The sequence below is a fragment of the Odontesthes bonariensis genome, chromosome 12 (genome assembly GCF_027942865.1).
Source record: "Odontesthes bonariensis isolate fOdoBon6 chromosome 12, fOdoBon6.hap1, whole genome shotgun sequence".
NCBI lineage: Eukaryota > Metazoa > Chordata > Actinopteri > Atheriniformes > Atherinopsidae > Odontesthes > Odontesthes bonariensis.
In genome coordinates this window covers 6,955,698-6,979,857 of record NC_134517.1, presented here as the reverse complement: position 1 = coordinate 6,979,857, position 24,160 = coordinate 6,955,698, and the positions used below count along the sequence as shown (strand labels likewise).

General features: G+C 40.3%; 1 protein-coding gene across 7 annotated transcripts in view; it reads right to left on the bottom strand.

Moving 5' to 3' along the window:
• Positions 1-24,160, bottom strand: part of tns1b (tensin 1b) — a 238,290-nt gene that overhangs the window by 121,333 nt on the left and 92,797 nt on the right. For 6 of the 7 annotated variants that reach the window (XM_075479009.1, XM_075479008.1, XM_075479013.1 and 3 more), the window contains one exon: positions 17,682-17,719. In XM_075479009.1, coding sequence (XP_075335124.1) covers positions 17,682-17,719 — 38 coding nt within the window. Of the gene's footprint in view, positions 1-3,903; positions 4,404-17,681; positions 17,720-24,160 lie in introns of those variants that run through there. The other variant, XM_075479015.1, reaches the window with a different exon arrangement.

Genomic DNA, 24,160 nt, shown 5'->3' with positions numbered 1-24,160 from the left:
GCAAAGAAAGACTGCATTCAATTCTGCTTCTCAACTAATAAACAACATCTAAGCCTGTAAATCTCAGGGCATCAGAGCATCAAACTCTAAATAAATCTTTCAAAACTTTCTACGTGGTTAAAACACAATAATGGTTCAGCTGAATTTCGTTATGGGAGCCACATATAATAAGCATCATGTTGTTTTGATGTCAAAATGGGCATATTTGTGAGTTGGTGATGCACCATGGTCAGCTAAAGCCTTCGGTGAAACTTGGTAACATATGGTAAGGAGATGTTAGGGTTTTGTCAACTCACTGGTAGGGGTTACCTTTTGGTAAATGAAGTAAATTTGCTGGAAAAATTATAGCAAGCAAAATCAAACAAATGATGTAGTTATTCTTTTTTTTTCACTGCAAAGTCTGTTCAAGAAAGACCTATTATACCAAGCCTCAAACTTGATTGCATGAAGTCATTTAAAAGATTAGCCCTTAAATGCCCTTAAATGTTTGACGATAATGTTCCTCGTTATGAAGGTGTTTTATGGAGCTCCTCTGTTTAAAGAGTCTTGTGAGAGACATTTAGGGTCTGCAAAAACTCTGAGTTTGTTGACTCCAGTACCCACTGAAGGGAAAACAAAATGCATAAAGAAAGAAGTTTGCGGGAAAAGTTCTCAAGAGGGAAAACAAAACAGACCATTAGAATCAAACAGATGTGTTGCCAGATGATTCAGTAAAATATGACAAACTATTATTGATGGACAACTGTGGCCAGAGAGACACTAATTTGAATTGCAGTACGAAATAATATATAACAGCAGCATCAGCTTCCGGGTATTACCCTGTTGAAACACCTTCCTGTGGGCCTATGATGACAGCAGTTTCTCGTACCTGCCAGATGACCTGCTAAGTAACCACCATAAGTGAAACATTATATGATGCCCTTGATAAATGCAAAGCTTTTATGCTCTGACTGGATGCTATTAATTATACTAAAAGCCCAAGTGGGAGGCATGATCCTTTGGCAACACTATAGATTATTTATTTTTTCAAATGTATTGCGGGTATGCAGTGTGTGCCAACACCGAGTCAGAGGACAAAGAGTGTAAATATATTGCTGTGCAGACATTACAGTTCCACAGGACACTTAGTGGGCATATGAGAGAGAGTCCATGAATGTTGATTCAATCTGTGCTGGATATGCAGACATTGTACAGTAGTTGAGTATAACAATGAGAAGTGCAAGTTTGATTTTCACTGTTCTATCTGTCAATGAAACAAACGCGTCTTTTCAACCGTTCTAATCAGTATCAATGAGAAAAAGTATAAAAACACTATGTTTTATAATGCTCTGTAATGCCAGTGGTTAAGCTATGAAACGCACGCTCCCATACACATTCATACACTCTATGGAAGGATTACATCAGCAGAGGAGCATGAGAATTCATGCTGCTGGGTTGTTTTCATGGTCCATGTACCACAGCCTCATCCCAAATCCCAGACCCCCCAGATCCCGCCCCCATACACACGCACACTAACACAGAGGTACTCAACACACACCTTCCACAAATGTCCTGCCCCTCTAATGCCCCACCCTATTTTTTTGCTATGGTGCAGATGGTAATAATAAAAAATGTCTCTTTAGAATTCCAGTCTGACACAGGCTCCCTGCCAATACATTTCCGCCATTCCCACACAACAAGAAGGCACAGGGAAAGTAGCCATTTTATACACGGACAGCGCTGTGTTACACTGCCCTACAAATTAGTTGGTAAAACTTCCCCAGAGTATGACAAATTGCAAACTGCATCACATTATTATTGGCATTATTATTATTTTCTTTCAAATCATAGGGGGCAGGAGCAGCTGGTAGCCAAAGTTACTTTTTAAAGGTAGTTTTATACCAGTGGTGGGTTTACCCCATATGGCAATCCATTAATTAATCTGTTGATCTTTGTTCTCTATGGAAATTAATCAGAAATTCCATCCATCCATATATCTATTTTTTATACTCCCTTTATCCAACTCAGGGTCACAGGAGGGCTGGAGCCTAACCTGGGATAGGGTAGAAGGTACACCCTGGACAGGTCAACGGTCCATCACAGGGCCACACAGAGACAAACGAGACAACTTACAATTCATTCTTGCTTTCATTCATAGAACAAATGGTGACCAGTTGAAGACATTTTGGTCCCGTTTCAAGATCCAAATGTAAGACCTTGTTTATTTAGGTTTACATTGTACTCATATGGTGCATGCTCCTAAAATATGGTTCATCCAATTACCAAGGCCATGCAAGGCACAATTTGTACACAAGGCAATTCAAAGTGCTTTACAGCTACATAAAATCACAAGAAGGCAAATAAAATAAGATAATTAATCATTAAATTAATTTAATTAAAAGCAAAGAGTGCAGATAAAATACTTTCAGTTGTCATATGCACAGCTAAAAAGAACTCAACCAGTGCCAACAACCAGTACACACTAAGAGTGCAACTTTAAGTATATAATGAAGCTGGCAGGTATAATATAGCCTCCTGTGCACATTGTACTTAAGCGGAATTTGAAAGTGACAGCATGCACAGACACATGCTCAGAGAGCTGGACGTGTGCGGGGGCTACTATAACTAATTTATCCCAGCTATGATACAGTAACAACCAGTGGACCAGCTGAAGTCAGTAATTGTGTTCGAACAGATGCACCTAATGTATTCATTGGAACCAAACAACCCTAATACCCTTAACCTCTAACTTACAAACCATGATATGCGTCTGGCAGCTTCATGCCTCAAGTCTGCATAGAATTCAATGACCCAGAGACAGTGTTTACAGCTGTCTGTCCACAGCTGGCCTTGGAAATCAGTGCAATATCATGTTCTACATTTTCACTCCATGCCTTTATTCTTCTTTATCCTCCATTTGAAGCAAACAGGAGGCAACAGCGACTCCCTTTAAAGTGCCAAAAATTCCATAAGCGCTGTCGGGTTTTCTCACGCCTGGGGCGATGCTTTCTGTGCAACAAATTATGCAAGGCCCTGTTGTGAAACACTGCAGCCAAGTTCATGGATGCAGTTTCACCAGCATTGAATCACTGGAAGATTGCGCTCAAACACTACAGACATGTACACTTTTGAAATTAGATTTTGCCCATAGTGATCATTGGTAGTTTCTTTCTCAAGCTATGCACTGACATGTAGTTGAAAAAGAAGAAGTATGATGAAGACAAGACAAGAGAAGAGAAGAGAAGAGAAGAGAAGAGAAGAGAAGAGAAGAGAAGAGAAGAGAAGAGAAGAGAAGAGAAAAGAAAAAGAGAGAAGACATCCTCCACCACTGTCAAACCATGGCGATGGGCCATCAACCACATGCCAAGCCAAGCAGACCACACACACACATAAGCACGACAGTAACAAGCAGAGCTTTACATTACATTCAATGAACACATAAAGAATGTACACATGGCTCACATATAGCAAAGTCTACCAACATAACCACAAAACTGTAAACTAACGTATCATACAGATTCCAACTACATGCTCATTCATGCTTATTTCTATCATCCACACAACTAACCGATACTGTCAACATACACCAGAAGCAGCATGATGCACTCTGCTGTGCAAACATGCAGGAAATTATATTTTATATAATCACTCTTTGAATCACTCTTTGCACAAAAGAAATGTACATCCACATATTAAACCCATTACTCACATCCGGCAAAGTCCATAGACATAAGCACAACAACTATGTCAGGTCACACACATGACTGAAAACACACATGTGACAGCACTTTAAGCTTCCCGTTTCTCTGTACCAATCAAGCAAATCCAGAAAGCAGCAAGCTATCTGCGAAACAGAGAACAGCGCAGCCAACACTTCCAGACAGGCACTGACTCTTGCCCCCCTTCCTTATAATCAGTCCTTACCTGAAACACTGCTGTGGCCATCCTTTCTCAATGAGTGAGTGTGTGTGTGTGCGCACGTCGCAGTCTCTCTTTGGATTTCTCTGTTTTAGTGCTGCATCGTCCTTTGCCTCCCCCTCGTCTGTGCAGTGGAGAGGTTTTCTCTGTGCTTCAACCAGATGGCTATAGCTAAATCCACTCACTGTTACCTTGGTGCAGCGCAGAGCCGGAGGAGTGTACAAGAGTGTGTGTGTCAGAGAGGGAGAGAGATTTGGAGTGTGTGTTACAGGCTTCACGCTAATAGATCTGCCCAGTCTCTCCCACCCTCAGCCCTCCTCCGAGAAAACGAGCATAAAAATGTCTAAAGAGTCTTAATGTGAGCGAGAGAGGAGAGAGAAGTGCAGCCAAAAGCAAATCTTAACATCCCACAACTGGAGACGGCGCAGTGCAGCACTCAGCGCTGAATAAGCAGGCAAAGTCTTGCTACAGTTTACAGCTATTTCTCCTTCACTTTCACTGCCTGGCTTTTCTCCTCCCTCTTGTTCAGACCATTTTCACCCTCCTCCCAAACGGGGAGACACATGAGTAACGAGAAGGAAGGAAAAAATACTGAAGCAAATTTCCCAGGGAGATCGAGGGGAGTGGGAATTTAGCTTCAGAAAACCAAAGCACAGCTCTTTTCGTTCACAGTCTTTTCCTCACTCACACATACACTCATTCCTCACAAGCTCATTCTTCATTTTCTCCTTGTTATCAGCTTCTCAAGTTACAGGTTAAATATGAGTCCACCCCACCCGACCCCCCTCCCTACCTTTTCTTCGATAAATACACACCATTACAGTACTCACATACTCTCTACAACTGCCACGAAAGAGAAAGTACCATGACAGAAGCTACTGACTTCAACGCAAAGTCGGTGTCAACATCAGCAAGGAGCAATGTAGTTATCAGTCACCACCTATGTTCAGTATGTCTGCCAGCTCATACGCAGACACTAAATCATGTAGTTTTAAGAGTTATATATAGTATTAATGACATACCAATGTGTAATTAACTCAGAAACTGACAACAATGAAAATACAGTATGATAAAGTAAGCAAATTGCCTGTTTTCACTCAATTATCATTAAACCTTTGATTATCCATTCATCTGTCTTCCTTTCCTTACCTGATCAGATCATGGTGGTAACATGCTAAGCAGGGTATTTATGACATTATAGTAATGTATAAAATCCACACTTTCAGTTATCCAAATACACTTAAAAAAATATCTAAAACTGACATCAAGTTTAAGAACTGAGAGGCTTTTTAAATGACTTTCCTACTTTGGGTTAGTTTCCCTCTGCGACACCTCAAAAAGCAAACAGAACGGGAAACTAAAAAGCGATACTTGGGTTCTAAATTGACTGTAAATTTGAAAGAAATACTGGAACATTAGGCTTGAATAAACTTTGGAATTCATGATTTCCATCAAATATGCATCGTTAGATGAGTAAGAATGATTACAGCAATCAAAAATGGTCTCATTATAACCCGCCAACTGAAAGCATGTTGTTTACACAGCCTCCATCACAAGGCAAGTAAAAGCCAGTGCGGCAGAGGCAATTGCAGAGTGTTTTCTCCACATTGCTTTGGGCTGCTGCTTCTGGAAATGAGCTGTGAGACTAAGGAAAATAGTGAAACCAAAATGATTAAAAGTTAAGACGGTACATAGCTCCACAAAGTCGGGAACTGCAGTGCGACTCCTGGTAATAGCATGCTAAGTTACAGCAGCATCAGGATGGCAGTACGCTTACTTGCAGAACGTATTTTAATTTGCTTGCACAACTTCACCAATTGTTATCCAGTAGCAGACGAGCAGACATTGGAGAAAAATGTTTGGTACACATTTGTAGCACATTCAGAATTACACCTCAACATGGAAAGAATGACCACTGTCTTTGATGTTGGTTGGAAGTAATTACATGGAAGGTAGCACTAAAAGCCACACCTTTAGCTGAAGTCTTGTTCACCAGATGTTAGCACTGTAAGCGTTATTTAATTCACTATTAATGACAAAGGCCAGGAAGGAAGGCAGGGCGGCAGGAGAGGCGACATGTGGTTTCTGGTAACAAAACATGCTTGTTTATGTGAGGTAAACACCTTTAATGCAGGGACTAGACTGAACCCTGGGTAATGGGAATTCCCTGATTGTTTGTGTCTATGAGCTCCTGTACTTCAGGTTTTACTCCTAACACTCACTGGAATGGAATTGTACAGACCAACAGTTACATTCGAGCATGTTAGGATCTGTAAAGTTATCCGTCTATATTTGGGGCTGATATGTTTCTCATGATCTGATCTATTTCCTGTATCCTGGCTTTTATTACCATCACAATTCCATGACTGCTTACTGTAATCATTCCTACACTGCCAGAGACAACCATCAGAAAGTCTCGTCATAATTTTTTATTTTTTTCAATTACTGCTCATTTCTCAGTAGCTTAGGAAGCTTCGTCTCTCCTTCACTTGGACATAAGCACAAATCATTTTCATTGGAGTGCAGTGATCCCAGGGCAAGCTAAGTTTTTCACTCTGAATTTACAAACTCGAAGAAATGTGGCAACTCTTGTGATAAACGAGGATGATAAAGGAGATAGGAGAAGGGGACAGAGTAAGATAATGTTTTACTTACTCTTTTTATCCCTGCAATAATTTTGTCCATTATTTTTTCTTTAAATTTCCCACTATTATTTTTCCTAAATGTATTTATCTTTGTATTTTTTTTCTCATTTTACTTTACAAAACAAAAAACAAAAAAATCAACACCTTCTTTTTAATCTATAGATATTTATTTTTGTATTACTTGGTTAAATAATAGGTGATCCACTTTCTCTACCGGTCATTGGTTCTACCGTATTTTAATTACTGTGCAGAGGTTTGGGGCATTGCTTATAAATGTATGCTACATGTCCTCTGCTGTCTTCTGGGTGGATGCGTGGTTGTCCCTGCGGTGGGCTTCCCAGGTTCTGTGCTCCGTGGGGGTTGGGGCGTTGGTCCTATGCACTCATAACTGAGCACAATTCATGTAAAACCTGCACTTGCTTGTTATAAAGTTGCTTTGTCATCCTGTGGTTTCAAACCATCCATATTCACAGTTGTGTTATACGTACGGCGCATCTAGTCTTCGATCAGCCGAAAAGAGCGCACGTCACCCCTTTGTTCATTGAGCTCCACTGGCTACCCTTAGCCGCAGAATCAAATTCAAGTCACTGATGTTAGCCTATAAAGTACTAAATGGAACGGCTCCCATTTACTTAAATGCTCTTGCAAAGGCTTATGTCACAGCTCGGTCACTCCAGTCGTCAAATGATTGTCGTCTAGCAGTGCCTATACCATGCTTAAGACAATCCAGACTCTAGACCTACCAAGTGCTACAAGAATATGGGGCGTCCCTGTCCATCTTCAAGAAACTCTTGAAGACCCAGCTCTTCAGAGAGCATCTCTTACCTTAGCACTTACCCTGTACTTCCCTACACCCTCTACTGCACTTACTTATTGTTAGCTTTGACGTTAGCTGTAATGTTATATCCTCATTTGTAAGTCGCTTTGGATAAAAGCATCTGCTAATAAACATAAACGTACTTGCTGCTGGTGTTGTTGCTGCTTGTGCTTTTTTGTTGTTGTTGTTGTTGTTTTGTTTCCTCTCTGTTTGTCTACTTGCATGTACTCCTGGTGGTTCTCCGCCTGGTTTCCCCACAGAGTGCGTAGGATTTTCTCTGTTTGGTTTCTACAGATGTAGCAGCTAGTTGTTGGGTTTTGTCTTGTTTTTCATTGTTTTCTCCAATCATTTCTTTCTATCTCTGTCTCGTTTGTCTTTCTTTTTCTTTGCTCTCCCCCTTTCCCTGTCCCCCTGTCAGGTTCAGCACTATTACATGTAAAGTATTGTCACAAAAATAATCAGTATAAAATAAATAAAGCAGTATTTGGCAATTAAGGGGAGCTTTACATTCATAAAGCTTCCCTTGGCAAAGCAACTGTGTTTGGCTTTAAAATTATATACAGATTACAATTCTTCTGCCATAATGCTGGACAGGACAAGGGGAAAAAATGTATACGACAGCTACCATCTATAATGCAAAAAAGAGCAATAAGGATCATTCATAACAATGGTAATAGCGATCAAGCAAATTCACTTCTCTTTCAAGATGTCATAAGCTCAGCTTCGGAACTATTGGGTGCAGAGATCCTATTTCATAAAATGGCATCAGAAACCAGAAGCAACAAAAACTGTACTTTCTATCTTGCAGCTAGTATATAAGTAGCTTGCTTCTTCAATGGACTGTGACAGCTTGTGTTCTGTCCGTCACTAAATTATCTGGTTAAAGTATATTTGCTTTTAAATAGTTAGAACAAAAGTTGCACTAAAATCTTTTAGGCTATTGACTGCAAGCTAAGCTAGCCGCTAGCCCTGTTAGTCTTCCCAACTTTATGTCGCTGTGTTGTGAAATAGGCTTCCCGTGACACACTCGGTGGAAGACAGCACCCCACCCCATTTGCTTGATTTATTCACTGAACCATGCATACATTTTTGTATTTATTATTGATTATGTCTGTTATGGTCCTCAATGGAGGAGTGGAAAGAGGAGAGCTGAGATATGTTAACGCAAAGACCTCCGATGAAAAATGTAAAGTCAACTAGAGGGAAGAACAGAGAAATACAGAAAGAAAGCAGTATGGGTGAGGTTCAAATTCATGAGTCTGACTCAGCCTTTCCCAAGCAATGGCAAGTCCCCTGGCGACCAGTGGAATATTTCACCAACACCCATGTAGCATACGGACCAGATTTTATGTGGATTTTTCTCCTGGATGTTCATACTTAGGCGGCATTAGCTCAGACTAAGTGGAAACAAGCATGACACGGAAAAACCGCCACCTGAAATCAATGCACAAGCTGGAGATATTGAGGTGGGGAATGTGAACAAAAAGTCTTAGATCACATTACATTACATTACGGTCATTTTGCAGACGCTTTTATCCAAAGTGACTTACAATAAGTGTGTTCAACATCGGTAGGCAAAAGATGACTCTCCACCGCAACAAGCTACTGCACCCACAGTGGTCAGAGATCCTTCGTGATGCCAGATAAGATGGTGAATACTCAGCACCAAAATTATGGTACAAAGAAATTATATTGTATTATATTGTAAGTCACGCCTCTTATTAAATCTTGGCTCCTCCATCACCGTCTTCTTCATGCACTTGGCAAATTGTTGACATTCCTTCCAACAACTGTTGATTACTCCATCATGTTAAGGGTTGGGCGTTCCTGTTTGTTTTCTCTGTTGTATCTATGCACATTTCATTACCATTCTGTTACTAAATACTTGGCCATAAGCCACGGCTCCTTGTGCAAGCCATTTGCTCACACATTGGAAAAGCGAAAGATGGCAGATGGTTGTTTTTGGTTTTGGTTTTCATAAAGCTCATAGATCAGTAAAAAAAAAAAAAATCAATGAATCCTTGAGTCCTTTATATCTACAGACAGTATGAGTCCTCTTCCAGAGTCTACAATGCGACACGACACGTTTCTACAATATACCGTATACACCCATCAGCTATGGCATTAAGAGCACCCATCTGATATTGAGTAAGTCTTCCTAATGTCACTAAAAGAGCTCTAAGCTCACAGGGTGTGGATAAAGAACACCTGAAGGTGTCATGGAGTGTCTTGAACTAGTTTGTTACATACAGATCTTTGTGATCCCTGCTGGTTGTGGGGTGGGATCCTTGTGGATTGGGCTTGCTTCCCTCAAATCCCATCAGGTTGGTGTCTGGGGAGATTGGAGGCCAGGTGACTCTTGGTTCCTGCTGTCCTACTAGGGGAAGAGCTGTAGCCAAATGAGGGTGATGTGACTGGTCTACAAAAAAATGTTTAGATAGGCAGCAAGTGTTAAAGTAGCATCCACGTGAATGCCAGGATGAAGGTTTTCCCCGAAGAACATTTACTTCAATTTAGCATTTACAGAACAATTTCATTCAACTTCACCTGTCAATGGTTATAGTGATGTGGCTGATCGGTATACATAAAGCAATTATTGGCTGTCATGTTTCCAGCTTGCTTTGCTGCCCTCAAGTGACAAAAAAGAAATCAGCTTTATATTTCATTTGAGGACTCTTCCAGAAATGCATAAGCTGAAACTAATATTAAATTTCAGTATCTGAAATATTGTAATCTTTATAAGAAACCAAGTGGAAATCTCAATTAAACTAAAAACCAGATTACTCACTTCTCATTCCAAAATTAAAGGCCGTATGATTAAGTCCGTGCTTGGGTTTTTGTCCTTTTTTGTATAATCCTTTAGCGTCATATAGAAAAGGGGAGAGTAGCAAGCATGTGTTCTGTCCTGTGACTGCTAATTCAATTAGCCCCAGAGCTGCTGGCTGGGTCTGTATTTGATCAGACTTGGAACTGCTTTCTTGAAAACACAGTACACTCAGCTACTGTGGCATATACACATAATATTTTGATTATGAACACACCCTGACCATTTTTTTTTTGCCCAAACGAGTTCCTGTTCTCAATCTGTCAAACTGATCTGTATTTGACATGCCTGTCCTGTATGTTTTCTCAACATAGGTTAACCCCCCATCTACTGCTACTCCCATTTCTTACTCTCTACAGAGTCGTCACATGGAATAGGAAGGAAGCTGTTAATGTTGTCACTGGGATTCCATACCATGCAAACATCTTTCACATCAATGAGGCTTAAGTAATCACTCTTTTACAGTGAAAACATATGTAATCTTCCATTAATCACTACTTCATCTATTAGGTTGACAGCAATAGCAAACTAAATGCTTACAGAATTAAGGACTCAAACACATTAATTAATGAACAAGGAAGGTAGAATCTAAACAATACGAGTTCCTAAAGGTGAAATGATACTAGTCATAAAATTTTAGTACATCTCATTAATTGAGGAAGAAATGGCAACTGACAGAAATAATAACACAGTAAGCAAAATTTAAGTCTTATAGGAGAGCTGGAGGACTAGAAAATATTTATGATTATATTGATGTAGATTCTCAGTCATCCAGGTCATCTAGTTTAGAACGGAACCCTAACCCAGGCTGAATTGATGGTCTATTTTGACCAATTTAGAGTAAAGTTTCTGTACTTTCGGTGCACCACATGAAGAGGTTTCACTGCACAACATGGAGAATTAAAGCTGAAATTTCAAACTGCACTTCAAAATGGCGGACTCACTACATTGAGAACTGAATGACAAATGAGTGGACAAATTGAACAGTCTTTTTTGATTGATCAAACATGAATAAAAATGCCCAAAAATATGCAATTAAACATTAAATAAAATAATATATATAGGTCTAAGAGTGGGTACTAATCTACAGAGCTGCACCATCAGAACAACAGGAGCTTCCTGTTTTGCATTTGAAGGATGTGCCCTGCAAACATTTTAAAGACCTGGCTTTGCATGTGAAGCTATCTGCCAGACAGCTGCTCTGACCTTCCAGATTTCTAGATCCAAGCAATGTTAAGCAGGTGAGGAGTAGGCCAGCTGCAAACCTGACGATCTCTTGAAAAAATGCTAAAAGTCTCACATGTGTGCATATGGGTGTTTGAATGTGTCAAAGATAGGGTGGCAATAAATAATACAAGAAAGGTGGAGTGTCTTATTCTTTACCACATTCAGCAAAACAAAAGGAGCAATTATGTACTTTAACTTGGCAAATAATATGAGCCAAATAAGGACATGTCTGTCAGCAAGCAGCACGCCTCCAACCCCAGGATGGTGTGTTCAATGAAAGGATTGTAAGGGGTCACAAACAACAAATCTGAAATAACAAAGCACAAGGTGGAAGTGAGGCAGGATAAATAAACAGAAGTCTTATCCACATTTTCAAAACGTGCAGTCTGGGACTTTAAGGAGCTAGGAAAAATTCAAAACAAGTGCTTAATCATTTAAAGAAGGGAATGGAAAAACTTAAGTGCATGGGCATGTTCCTGTGCTTTGCTTCTTCAGACTTCTTTCCTCTTTAAGGGTACAAAAAGGTAGTTTTCCTCTCAAAACACGCTTGGCAGACAACAAAAGATCAGAGCAATCCAATAAATTTTACTCAGCACCTCAGATTATTCCTTAGTTTAAATACAACCAACTCACAGGAGTTGAGAACAGACAAACTACCTTACCCACCACCATATGAGGAAAAAAAGAGGTGAGGCATCGGTTTGCTACACTTATCACACACTGCTTCTGCATTTTGGCTTTGTTTTTGAGAAGAAAATAATGACACAGTGTAATATATCATCTGAAGTTGAATTTACTTATTTTCAAGACCCGATGAGGACACGATTATTTTTCATTATGGCCTGATCCATAAATCTCAGAATGGAAAGAGGGTGTCCTGTCTTTTTCACAAGGCTATATTTTTTCTACAACCCCAATTCCAAAAATGTGATGGTAGTAACTCATCACAAAAATGTTAGGACAGGGGCAACAAGAGGCTGCAAAAGTAAGCGGTACTGAAGAGAAACAGCTAGAGGAGCATGTTGCTACCAAATTGGTTAAGTGGTAACAGATCAGTGACATGACTGGGTGTTAAAAAAGAGCCCCTTGGAGATGCAGTCTCTCAGAAGTAATCTGCAAATAAACTGTATCTATAAATTGGGGAGGAATTTCAGCATCATTTTCTAAGTGTAAAAATTTGAAGACTTTAATTAATTCACCATTTATAGTGCATTATATCCTCAAAAGCTTCAGACAATCTGGAGACAATTCTGAGCACAAGGGACACAAGAGATATTAATAATACAGCCGAAAATCAGGGGGGAGTGCATTAAAAACAAGCAAGTCATGGAAATCATATCATGGGCTGAAGACTTCCAGAAATCTTTGTCTGTCAACACAGTTACAACAGGGTGAAAACATCAGTCTCCACCTAATATTTTGCCATGAAATAAGTAAAATGTCTCACGTCCAACATGTTTTTTTTTTCAAATAAAATATTCCTTTATGAGATTTGACATTTGACATTTATTGAATGTGTGTCCACATCAGACAGCAATGTCATCATTAAGTTTGCTGACGACACAGCCATCGTGGGGTTAATCTCCCATAATAAGGAAGAGGCCTACAGGAAGGAGGTCATCCACCTGGAGAGCTGGTGCCGTGAGAATAACCTCCTGCTGAACGCCAGCAAAACTAAGGAGCTGATTGTGGACTACAGAAGGAAGCAGCAGAGCGACATCCGTCCACTCTGCATCGGTGGGTCTGAGGTGGAGAGGGTGGACAGCTTCAAATACCTCGGTGTGACCATCACACAGGACCTGTCCTGGTCACTGCACGTCAACAGGACTGTTAAAAAGGCCAGGCAGCGTCTGTTCCACCTCAGATGCCTCAGGCTACGTGCCCACGACAACGCTCTGAAGCATAAACGCAGATGTCCGTTTTTTTCCTCCACAATTTATCTGCGTTCTCACGAGCGCTTGGGGGTGGATATCTGTCTATCCATGGGAACAGGGAAAACATAAAAAACTCATAAAACTCGCAGTTTGCCGATGTAGTATGCACGCCCCGGACATAGGTGGCAGTAGCAACAATACCTTTGGTATTGTTATATGAGTTATATTGTTATATATTAATAAATATGAGAAATGCCTGTTTTGTGGCTACTTCCTCCGCGTCAGTTGGAAGAAAATGGCGAAGCGCGGCGGCAACAACAGTACGCCTTCAAACTTTGTTTGGACAGATGATGAGGTCCAGTTGCTCCTGAACACGACACTGAACTACAAAGCCAGGAAGGCAGTGGATAATGTGGATTGGGAGAGTGTCCAAAATAAATATAGTGAGATATGGGAGTCGTTCATGGAGAACTACCCACTTAACGTGTGCAAAAAACGCACTTCTGCGTTTTGAACTGTTCCTACGGCGACGAGAGGTTGGATCGTTTTCAAGATCTCCACTCTGGAGGGTGTTTGCGTTTTCTCCGTTTTGAACTCGTTTGAAAAACGCCGTCGCCGTGTGCAAGATAGGCACATCTGTCGAAATGTTCTGCCTTTATCTGTCGTTACCGTTGTCGTGGGCACGTAGCCTCAGAGATTTCAGGCTCACCCTCAAGGTGCTCAGGAACTTTTACACCTGCACCTTTAGCCGCATTCGCACTGTAGTAACCTTTGGCAGTTCCTATAACCTTTTCAGGAACGGGGCCGTTTTTTCCCGCATTCGCACTACAGGAACTCGGGACCATGGCCCTCAGTTCCTATAACCATTTTAGCTCCTTCTCCGAGGCTGGGTCTTTTCTGGGTTCTATAGGAACACATCTGACGTAGGTGTTTGGTGGTTGGTAGCTACGCCCCTTGTCATGTTGTCACGGCTGAAATGTTTACTCAAACGACACGGACAAAACCGGCGCTTGTTTAATAAGTTAAACTTACATGTCGTCTCCTTTGTCTGCGGCGCTCTGCTCTTCTTCCTTCATGAAACGAAGAAGTATCGTCCACGCTCGATCCTGACTCTCTGTGTGCTCTTCCAGCCTCGATGTTAGACGCCCGATGTAATCGTCCATGATTAATATTACCATCATGCAGACCATGAACACGGTGGCCTCCCCGTTCTCCATATTAGCTTCTTTGTGGTGTTTTCTTCTTCTCTCCTTACTTTTCGCAGGTTTTGTTTTGTTTTGTTTTGTTGTTGAATGTGGCGCTAAAGTAACAAGTCACTGTCGCAGACGGTTGCGTCGCATCAGTCTCTGTCAGGTCCCGACTCATGTGCGAATGCAAACTGAAAAAGTTCCGCTGGGGAAGGACAGTTATCAGAACGAAATTCGAGGAGGACCGTTCTTAAAATGGCGTTCTTAGAACGGCTCTGTCCGAATGCGGCTATTGAGAGCATCTTGAGTGGGATCATGACCACATGGATGGGCAGCTGCAAAATACAGGATCTCTTGGCCCTTAGGAAAGTAGTCTGCTATCAGAACAACCCTACCCGACCTGCAGGACATTTACGTGAAACGATGCAGGTGAAGAGCTGAGAAGATCCTCGGCAGCCCCCAGCCTCACTCCTCTCCCTGCTGCCTTCAGGCCGTCGGTTACGCAGCCTGAGAACCAGCACTGAGAGGATGAGGAAAATATTCTTTCCCCAAGCCATCTGTCTGCTCAACAGTGAGCGTTAAACTGGACTGTATCACTTTCACTTTCTGTCTGTTAATACTGTACATTTTAGATACCTTATATATTTTTTATTTTATACACTGACACTTTACACAGAGACATTTTTAAATTGTGTGTACTACTGTCATATGGCTCTTATATCATTCATATTCATATTTAACTTTAATTGGTAGCAGGACAAGGAAAGATTTCACTGCACATTGTACTGTGAATGATTGTCCTTACTGTCTTGTCATTCTGTTCCTATTTACATTTTACTCTACAATACAAACCTATGCGGAATGGGGGTTGTATTATGAATCCACATGACAAGGCTTTGCCCCCTCCAAAAGAAAAAAAACAGTGCCCAATTGTTTTAGCTGAGACGAAAAAGAAAAAAAAATATATATATATATATATATATATAGAATTATTTTATTTTGGCCTTGACATGCAATTTCATTACAATACAAAAAGGGTCACCACCAACTGCAATATACCACTGTAACTGGAGTCTTTAAAGGGATAAACAAAATCATGCTTTCCAGAATACATTTCAAGGACAACTGAGATAATAAACAATTCCTCTATTTATTTAAAAACGGCTGTATTCTTACTCTACTAATGTTGTTTTATGGAATTGTAGGACCAGGATGGGAGCTTATATCCGGTATTTTACAGTAAAATGAGCTCTTACACAGTCTGAGTGTTTCCTTTCGTTAAGGTTTTTCACACTATACTGGCGGGAAAGTCCCTGACATCCTGCCTCTTTATTTTTTTGTAAGGCTGTTAAATTTAAGCAAAGTAAGGGAAACGCGAGCAAGTCAGAAAAACAAAAACACTGTGGATAGTTTGACTTTGAAATCAACCTTGACTTCATTTCGACGGTGATCCAAAATGCTTTTTTTTGGCTCCTTACTGTCGTCACCCGGACGAGAAATTTCACGAACAAGATTTAACACATTTTTTACATCCACTTGTGAGCAAACAAGCATGAGGGAAGAGAACACATTTGTGACCATTTGTTTGCAGATATCAGGTTAAATATGGGACACATATTATTTCCAGGCAGATATTTATAACTGTCATGTGTACTTGGGAAACCTGTCACAACTTTGTTTATTGTTGAGTTTTTATAGAGTTCATAGTATGTAAGAAGGAACTTTAGCTGGTTTTTAAAATAGATAAATTACAAAAATGTACCCTTCTGCCTCAGGCCTGATTGAATGCCGATAAAGATCATGCTTGACCCTGTCGCGGTCACTCCCTTGTTTTTCATCTCAGGCTTGTTAGCAAATTGTTTCCTGCCAAAGCTATGACAAATTTGTGCTGAAATGTTTGGAAAAGGAAATGCTGCTGTGATTTTTGGAGATGGAAAGTCACAGATTTGGGTGTGCAGACACTGGCAGTTTGTTCTGGCCTTCTGTAACAGCTCCTCCCACAAATGTGACCTCTGGCTTCCTGAAATTCAAGTGTTATCAACATTTATGCGCTATGCACCGCCATTCCTCACACTTTGATCTTCAGTGTAGCAGCAGAAAAACTGAAGTCCTGACCAACAATTTAATGGAATTGTGCCTTTATGACTATCTTGACAGCTAGCTAGCTTGACACTTGGTGCTGACAGAAAGACAAACTGCAATGCTCACATTCCACAACCTCAGTTCTGATCCACAGACTTTTTGTAAGGAGTGGATGCAACCCATTAGTTTGTGGTTGCAGATGTCACATGCCTCTATGGCCTTACAATGATGTCATCAGACAAGAGCAGACACATGCTAATTAAGGAATTAAGGTCCAGCAGCAGCTCACTGTTGCCACTTGCATGTAAATTCAGGGAGACATTGTTCAGCAAACAGAGGCAGAGAGTAAGAGTTAGGATAAAACAATGCAATGCAATTTTTTTTTTTCCTTGGAGGCCTACCTCCCATGGCTGGCCTAAGCCCCCTCCTCATATTTAGCAGGGCTCGTCTGCCCTGCACCCCTGGCATTTCCTGTGAGTGGGCAAAGTGGCAACCAGCACCCATTTCAATAATGGATACCAGATGAACTGTGTGTGCATAGGTGTGTGTGTGTGTATGTACTATATGTTTACGTCTGAGATTCCAACTGTGAAATCCTAGATGTAAAATGTACCTTGATATACATAAAGCATACAGCTTTCTTTTTCCAATAACCCGGCACAAACGTCAGCTTCTGTCTGTTTTCCCTCCTGTTTTCTTGTGGACAGCCGGGAGCGCATACAACATGATGAATCAGGGGATGAATCAGGCTCCATCCAGAGGTCTTTTATTTTTAGACACAGGGCAATCTCCAAGACGAGGAGTTCATCCAATGTAAACATATTCTGGTACATTGAGTACTTGTTTAGACATTCTTAAGATTTTTTTTGCAGAACATAAACTCCCCAGACTCCACCTACCCCAGTATCTACATGTATGTGCACACATACCCTAAAAGGGGTTGTTGACTGCCTCCACCTGAAAGCATGATATTTCATCCTGGGACTTTGTCACGTTTGTTATAAAGTAAATTTTAAAAAGAGGTGATGTGACACATGAAAGCATCAGCAAGTACAAAACTATGATGTGACATTGCTTTCTCTTTTATGCCGTGAAGTGTGAACTTTTGAACATTTTTATGATTCTTACCTTGACTTCACATTTCTTGTGGCAAGCTATTCGGCACACTAGAGAAAACAGAAAAAAACAAGAGAAAAAAATTTACTTAATTGTTCATAAAAATCTGCCCAACATCATCGATACATCCTAACTGTGTGGTGCAATATGAATAATGACATTGAGTAGCTGTCAAGGAGGCACGAAAAGGTCCACTCAAATCCCACAGTGTTTGCTCTGTGGTCAAAGTCAAATATCTGCTGTCAGTTGGCTAATACTGCCCAGTGTCAGCTATGTGCTCTCAGGACTCTGGCTCCCTCTCAAAGGCTTAATTTATTACTCTGAAGGACGAAACACAAAAAGAGATCAGATGTCTGAGTCACTGGTGTAATAAACTTCAACAAAGAGTAAAATCAGCATGTGGTGGTCTTACTGAAATCTCTTTGATTAATGAAAATCTATACTATCAAACACATTTTCGGTGTCACCATGCAATAACAATAGTAAGAAGAATTGTTTTACAGTTACGCACGTCTGAGAGACGCTCATAAATTTACAGACAGAGCGTAACTGCTTTTAAAAAAAAAAAAACACATCAGAATGAGCACAAGACACTTGTATTTCCAGAATAATTTACAATACTTCCTTATGTGCACAAGTAGCACTGCCCACAGCCACAGACTGTACATAAAAGATGGATGCACAATCGATGCTTGGCTCCAATGTGGGGTTTTTATGTTGACGGGAACCTGCAGGATGAAGTTTAGTTTTTTATGTCTCCAGTAGTCAGGAAATAGAAATATCACTCATTTTTCAGAATATTACAATGCAACAGTCATTGAAATGTTTGCCTACACAGGCTGTTGGATATACTCTAGGATTATGTTTTGAAAAAATTGAGCTAAAATCTTCTCCTTTTGCTTTTCTTTTTTTCCCTTTTCTATGTTTTGGAAGGTTAGTGGTTCAGTTCCTGTCTTCACAAGTTCACTTGTCAAAGTGTGTTCTTGTGTAAGATGCTGAACTTCACATTGCCTTATTCTCCTTTTCTACCCTTTTCTGGATATTAGACAGATTCTAGACCCAGCTCAGAGGTGGTTGAACGTCAGAACTTTCTAAAAAATTGGTTTGGTTTTCCACAGCCGGACAGCCACCACACAGATCACAGTTTGTCTTTTTTTTCCTGCAAACCTATCTCTTACTATCAGTAGTCTAGTTTATAAAAAATCTTGTTTCAACAACATCCTGTGTTTGTGAATGTCTTTTCCAATGCTGACCATACCAAATATGGGTATTTCCCACTGAAAATTTGCTGCAAGCAGAATTTAAGCAAGCTGTTTTGAGTGCAATCTATAAATGCCAGCTGGTTATATTGAAACATTCAACAATGTTTATAAACAGAGTTAATATTACTCTTTACAAATTCAGTTAAAAACAGTGACTATAAATATAGCTCTGTGCAGTGCATTGGACAGCATTCACAAATGCAGCTTGCAATTTTAAAACATTCAAAAGTAGGCACATAAAAGAAACAGCAAGCTCATGTTCTTCCACTACTGCATCTACGGTACTTCACAACAAGTTTTTTATAAAATATGGTGTTCCGATGTTTTGGTCGCACTGGTTGGTCTCAATAATGTTTTTATTTTGCTCTGGACCAGCAAAGAGGTGGTCCAAAATTTGACATTGGCTCTGACCCTAAACTGGAACTGTTTTGGTAGGAATAACTACCCTGCTCCGTCCTAGTTCCTTACGTACTTATTGTTTCCTCACCACCGGCACCCTCTATATTTTCATTACCCTACCCGAACCAGGATTTGCATCCCCACCCCGCTGTGACTGGTGTGCAGTTGGTGAGAGGCTGAGGTATCTGACTTACTCTAGCACTAGTTTTGCTCTTAGCTGGAAGGAAATGCACTTGTGATTTCTTGTGACCTGAAGTTCTTTTGCCTACCGATGTTGAACGCACTTATTGTAAGTCGCTTTGGTTAAAAGCGTCTGCAAAATGACCGTAATGTAATGTAATGTAATGAATAGAATATTCCGATGTGTTAATTGGTGTATGAGTGTTTATTATTAAAATGAGACTATAAAGACAAGGAACTCAAGAATGAATGAATGGGGCTGCTACTATAAAGTCATTTTAGAGGTCAAGAAGGCCAGTAGAATTCTATATAAATGCACTCCATTGTAAAATGTAATAAGAGTTTGCAACACATTAGCATAAGTCAGTATTGATGAGGTTTGCTTTAGCTAAACTTGGCTAATGTAAGTGGGCTGAAGTGTTCTGAATGACATTTACTAGCATGCTAATGTGTAAGAGGTTTAATGTTTATCAAGATCATCAACCTCGTTTAACATAGCACTGTGCTAATGTCTGTCAAATAACTATAATACCTGTAGTTTAACAGGTATTTGGTAAAAACAAATACACTAGTGGACCAATTGAAAAGCTTTGGTTCAGTAACAACATAGAATACAACAGAATAACATTTAGTGGCCTTTTTTATTCCTATTTCCACAAAATTGTCTTGTTGGCAAATAACTACTGGCCCATGATAACTTTTTTTTTTATTGTCCTTTAAAAAAATACATGTAAACCCTAAAGTATAAAACAAACTTGAACTGAAAAATCAAGGGATTCCATCCAAGACAACCATTTATTACAGTGGAGAAAAGTTCCTTTAAGTCTAATTCAACCAAATTAAATAAGTTGTTGAACTTATTTCCACTCCTTTTCCACGGCCTCCCTTCCTTAGTCAAGACTGCTCTGTGGACTCCCACTGGGTCTACAAATAAAGGTCAATAGGGGGTAGCACCTGGACCAGCAGCTCATAAATTGTCAGATCCTCTCAAAGGACTGAGAACCAAAACACACTTCAGTGTGCCGAGGTGTAGGATTTCCAAATAAAGGAAAAGGCAGTGTGCTTTTCCTGGAAGACTCTACACCTTATGTAATAAGTTATTCCTTCCCGTCTCGGGCCACATTTTTCAATGCATTTGTAATATCTATCGTGATTAGTTGATAAGTAATTGATATGAATGTGGATGTTGGCCAGTCCTCACATTGTGTGAGATTGAAGATCATGTCAGTTGTTTCAACAGCTCAGAGTTCTGTACTTCCTGTGACCTGTGTAGACTTCTAAAGCGCTGTGTTATCGCTGATGTATATAGTAAATTTCTGAAATATCCCATTGATTCTAAAAACCAGTTGTACTCAAGTGTATATTACCATAAAGGAATCCTCTCAGTCCTGGGAAGATTCAGCTCTCTTAAATGCTTATCAAAGCTAGTTTTCAGAATTGTATGATGTAGAAGATGCACATAGATACAAGAAGAAAAAGGAAAGATTTGAGGGAGAAGAGTTTGTGGTTGGTTCTGAGTTTATTTAGATGTTGGGCTAGCTTATTCCTAACATCAGTGCAGGTGGTTCTAGGTCTATTTTTGCTAGGTGACAAACAGAAGTGATATTTACCCAGTTTCTGGTATTCGGTGCGTAATTACGTAGTCTGGTATATGTATATGGAATATGTCAACTTATATACCAAATAGTAAATATACCAAAATACTAAGATGGTGATGGCAAAATACCAAACTTGAGTCTCCAAAACATTAGTCCACAAGGGGGAGGGGGGTCACGCTTAATTAAACTATAACTTTGACCAATAACCATAACACTACGACCACAAGCATTATATGGAGTAAGTGCCTCTTTTGCTGCAAAAACAAACATGCAAAAACCCTCCCTGCTTTGCAGGAACCACTCTAGATCAGCTTGACAAGGATGCCTCAGTAAGGGAGTGCTGTTGCCATATGTGGGAGTGTGACTGGTCTGAAAAAATGTTTAGTTAGGTGGCAAGTGTCAAAGTAATATTAAGGATGCAGGCTTTATCATTCATATGAACAAGAAGACCAGTTTTTCTAACTTTACCCTTCAAAAAATCCCATGCTTACCTTTTTCCTCATTTATTTACATAAGCTCTTTAATTTTTCAACTTTACTAGTGTTTAATACAGTTTAATACAGTGTTTAATATGGTGAATGTATCAGTGTAGTAGTTTCACAACTTAATTGTAAAATTACTACACCAATTTTTGGTGTAGTAAAAAATTCCTGTTGAGGACAAATGTAGATTTTACAAATTTTGGAACACATTTAGTGTAGTGGTAAGATTGTCACCTTTTATGTGGATGACCTGGGTTTAAATCTGCAGCATGAAAGGTACTACCTCTAGTAGGGGTCCTTAGGCAAGACCCCCTTCCCCTACTAGTGTAAGTCGCTTGGGAAGTGTCTGCCAAAATACATAAACATAAACAATTAAGGATCAAAAATTGTAAGAACAGTACACTTTCTTGGCAACCAAGGCGTTTATATGCCAATGCCTGTCTTTCAAAATCAAATCGTAACATGCCAATGCTTAATTATGCAAAACTGCCATGTATGCTTACAAATTTGAAAAGTACATTTCCCAAAATTTTACATGCTTACATTTTCCTTTGCAAATTGTAACATCTTTATGTTTTACATTACCTAAATGTTCAGAATACACCCAACACTTCAAAAAGGAGTCTGTAAAAAAGTATCTATTAATTTCTAACTGGTGAAAAGCAGCCATTTTGAGTCTCTACGTGAGAGTTATTGGTTTGCTTTTTTGTCTCATTATAGGCTTTCTGTCTGCCATGTGGTTATTTTGAGCCTTTCTGTGGTCTTTCTGAGTTGTTTTTAAGACTCTTTGTTGTTATTTAGAGTGTCATACCAGTTGTATCCATCTCTTTTTATTGATTGGTTTACAATCCTTTTTGGTTGTTTTATGTCTCTATAGTGGTGGTTATTTTGAGTCTCTGTTGTTATTTTTTGCTTAATGACAATAACAATGACAATGACAATAACTAATTAGTAATGCTGCCTGTATATGTAGCCATTTAGTCATAGATTTGCGTCACTGAGGGTGGACAGGTGGTTATGTGTTAGTAAAGTAGCATATTTCTGGTTGAAGCCATGAAACTTCTTTGATGGCCCAGACCCAGTTCCAAATGCCATGAAAGCAACTTCAACCCTGGACCCAGTTCCAGATGGACCCCAGTTCCCGGAGCCACAGAAGCGGCATCAGCCTCGGACCCCAGTTCTCAGACTCAGTTCTAGCCAAGGTCCCAGCCTCAGTCTCTGGTGTTCCTTCATCAGCCTGACGCAAAGATTTTCACTATCAGCCTGAACCTTGGTCCAAGGTGGTAGACGAGCAGCCAAAACCCTGGTACCAAGTCCCAGGTACAGCAGAATAAGCCTGTACCCCAGTGACCTCCTACCAGCTTTAACTCCCAGGTTCCACATCACCAGGCTGAGCCCCAGTCATGGCACCAGAGCCAGGGGCATCACCAACAGCCTGACTTCCCATTCAGTAATGATGCAGGTTGTGATTCCAGCAAATCTGGCTACAGGCCTTATTAGAAAGTATTGAGGGGGATAGAATAGAATAGAAATAGAAAAATACTTTATTCATCCCCCAATGGGGGAAATTCAAATTGGTCAAGAAGGTAAAAATTTTTTTATAAATATTTACGATGATTGTATATTAACAACAACAATAATAATAATAATAATAATAATAATAATAATAATAAAAATAAGAAGAAGAAGAAGAAGAAAAAATGACGAAATAAATAAATAAATTTGAGAAGAACATGTCAGCAGGTACTGTTAAAAAGCCTTAAAGGGATACGCCACCCCCAGGCCAAATTAAGTGTATCCCCGCATTCCCGAGACATAAATAAGTGTGTGGGAGTGTTTTCCTGGCGACCCAGGCATTGTCCGAATCTCACAGCACTGACCACTGCTTGGTTGCGCGTAATACATACATGCCAGCGTCGCCAATCGAAATATTTCGCCAAACGTGAATTAATTTACTTGATTTACCTTCTAATTACTGTGTGAGTGGTGTACTTTCACATCGAGTGCAAATGACTGTGTAAATCCACACAGAAGGCTTGGTTTGCTCATGTCGGTTTGGGAACTAGTTTCCGGTGCGGAAAACACAGCCGAAGCACACTCCCCGCTACGTCATTGGGAATCCCCACCCCCGACTTCCTCAAACAAACCAGCGTGAAGTTTTCCACAGCACCGGGACTTTTTCCATCTGAAGGCTCATATTGAAGAGCCTCTGAAGAGGGACCAGCACAGTCCCTCAGAAGCCTTGGACAGACTCCATCTGGCCCTGAAGCTCAGCTGGGCTCAGGATGCCTGGTGGTGGAAGCTGAGGTGGAGGTACAGCTGGGCTCAGGATTCCTGGTGGATGACGTCACACGCCATTGTAGGTGCTGGCCTTGGTGGAATGTAAACAACCATGGCGACTGTGTATGGGAACTCTCTGGGCACATAGAATGTACGGAAACCAACTGACAGCAGTTCAATGTCTGGACAACAAACCCTCTCCTTAATAGTCACATTGTGGGGGTTTACCCATCTCTGATTTAAAATCAGGATAATAACCCCACCTTTCTGTTTACCGACACTCGTACTCA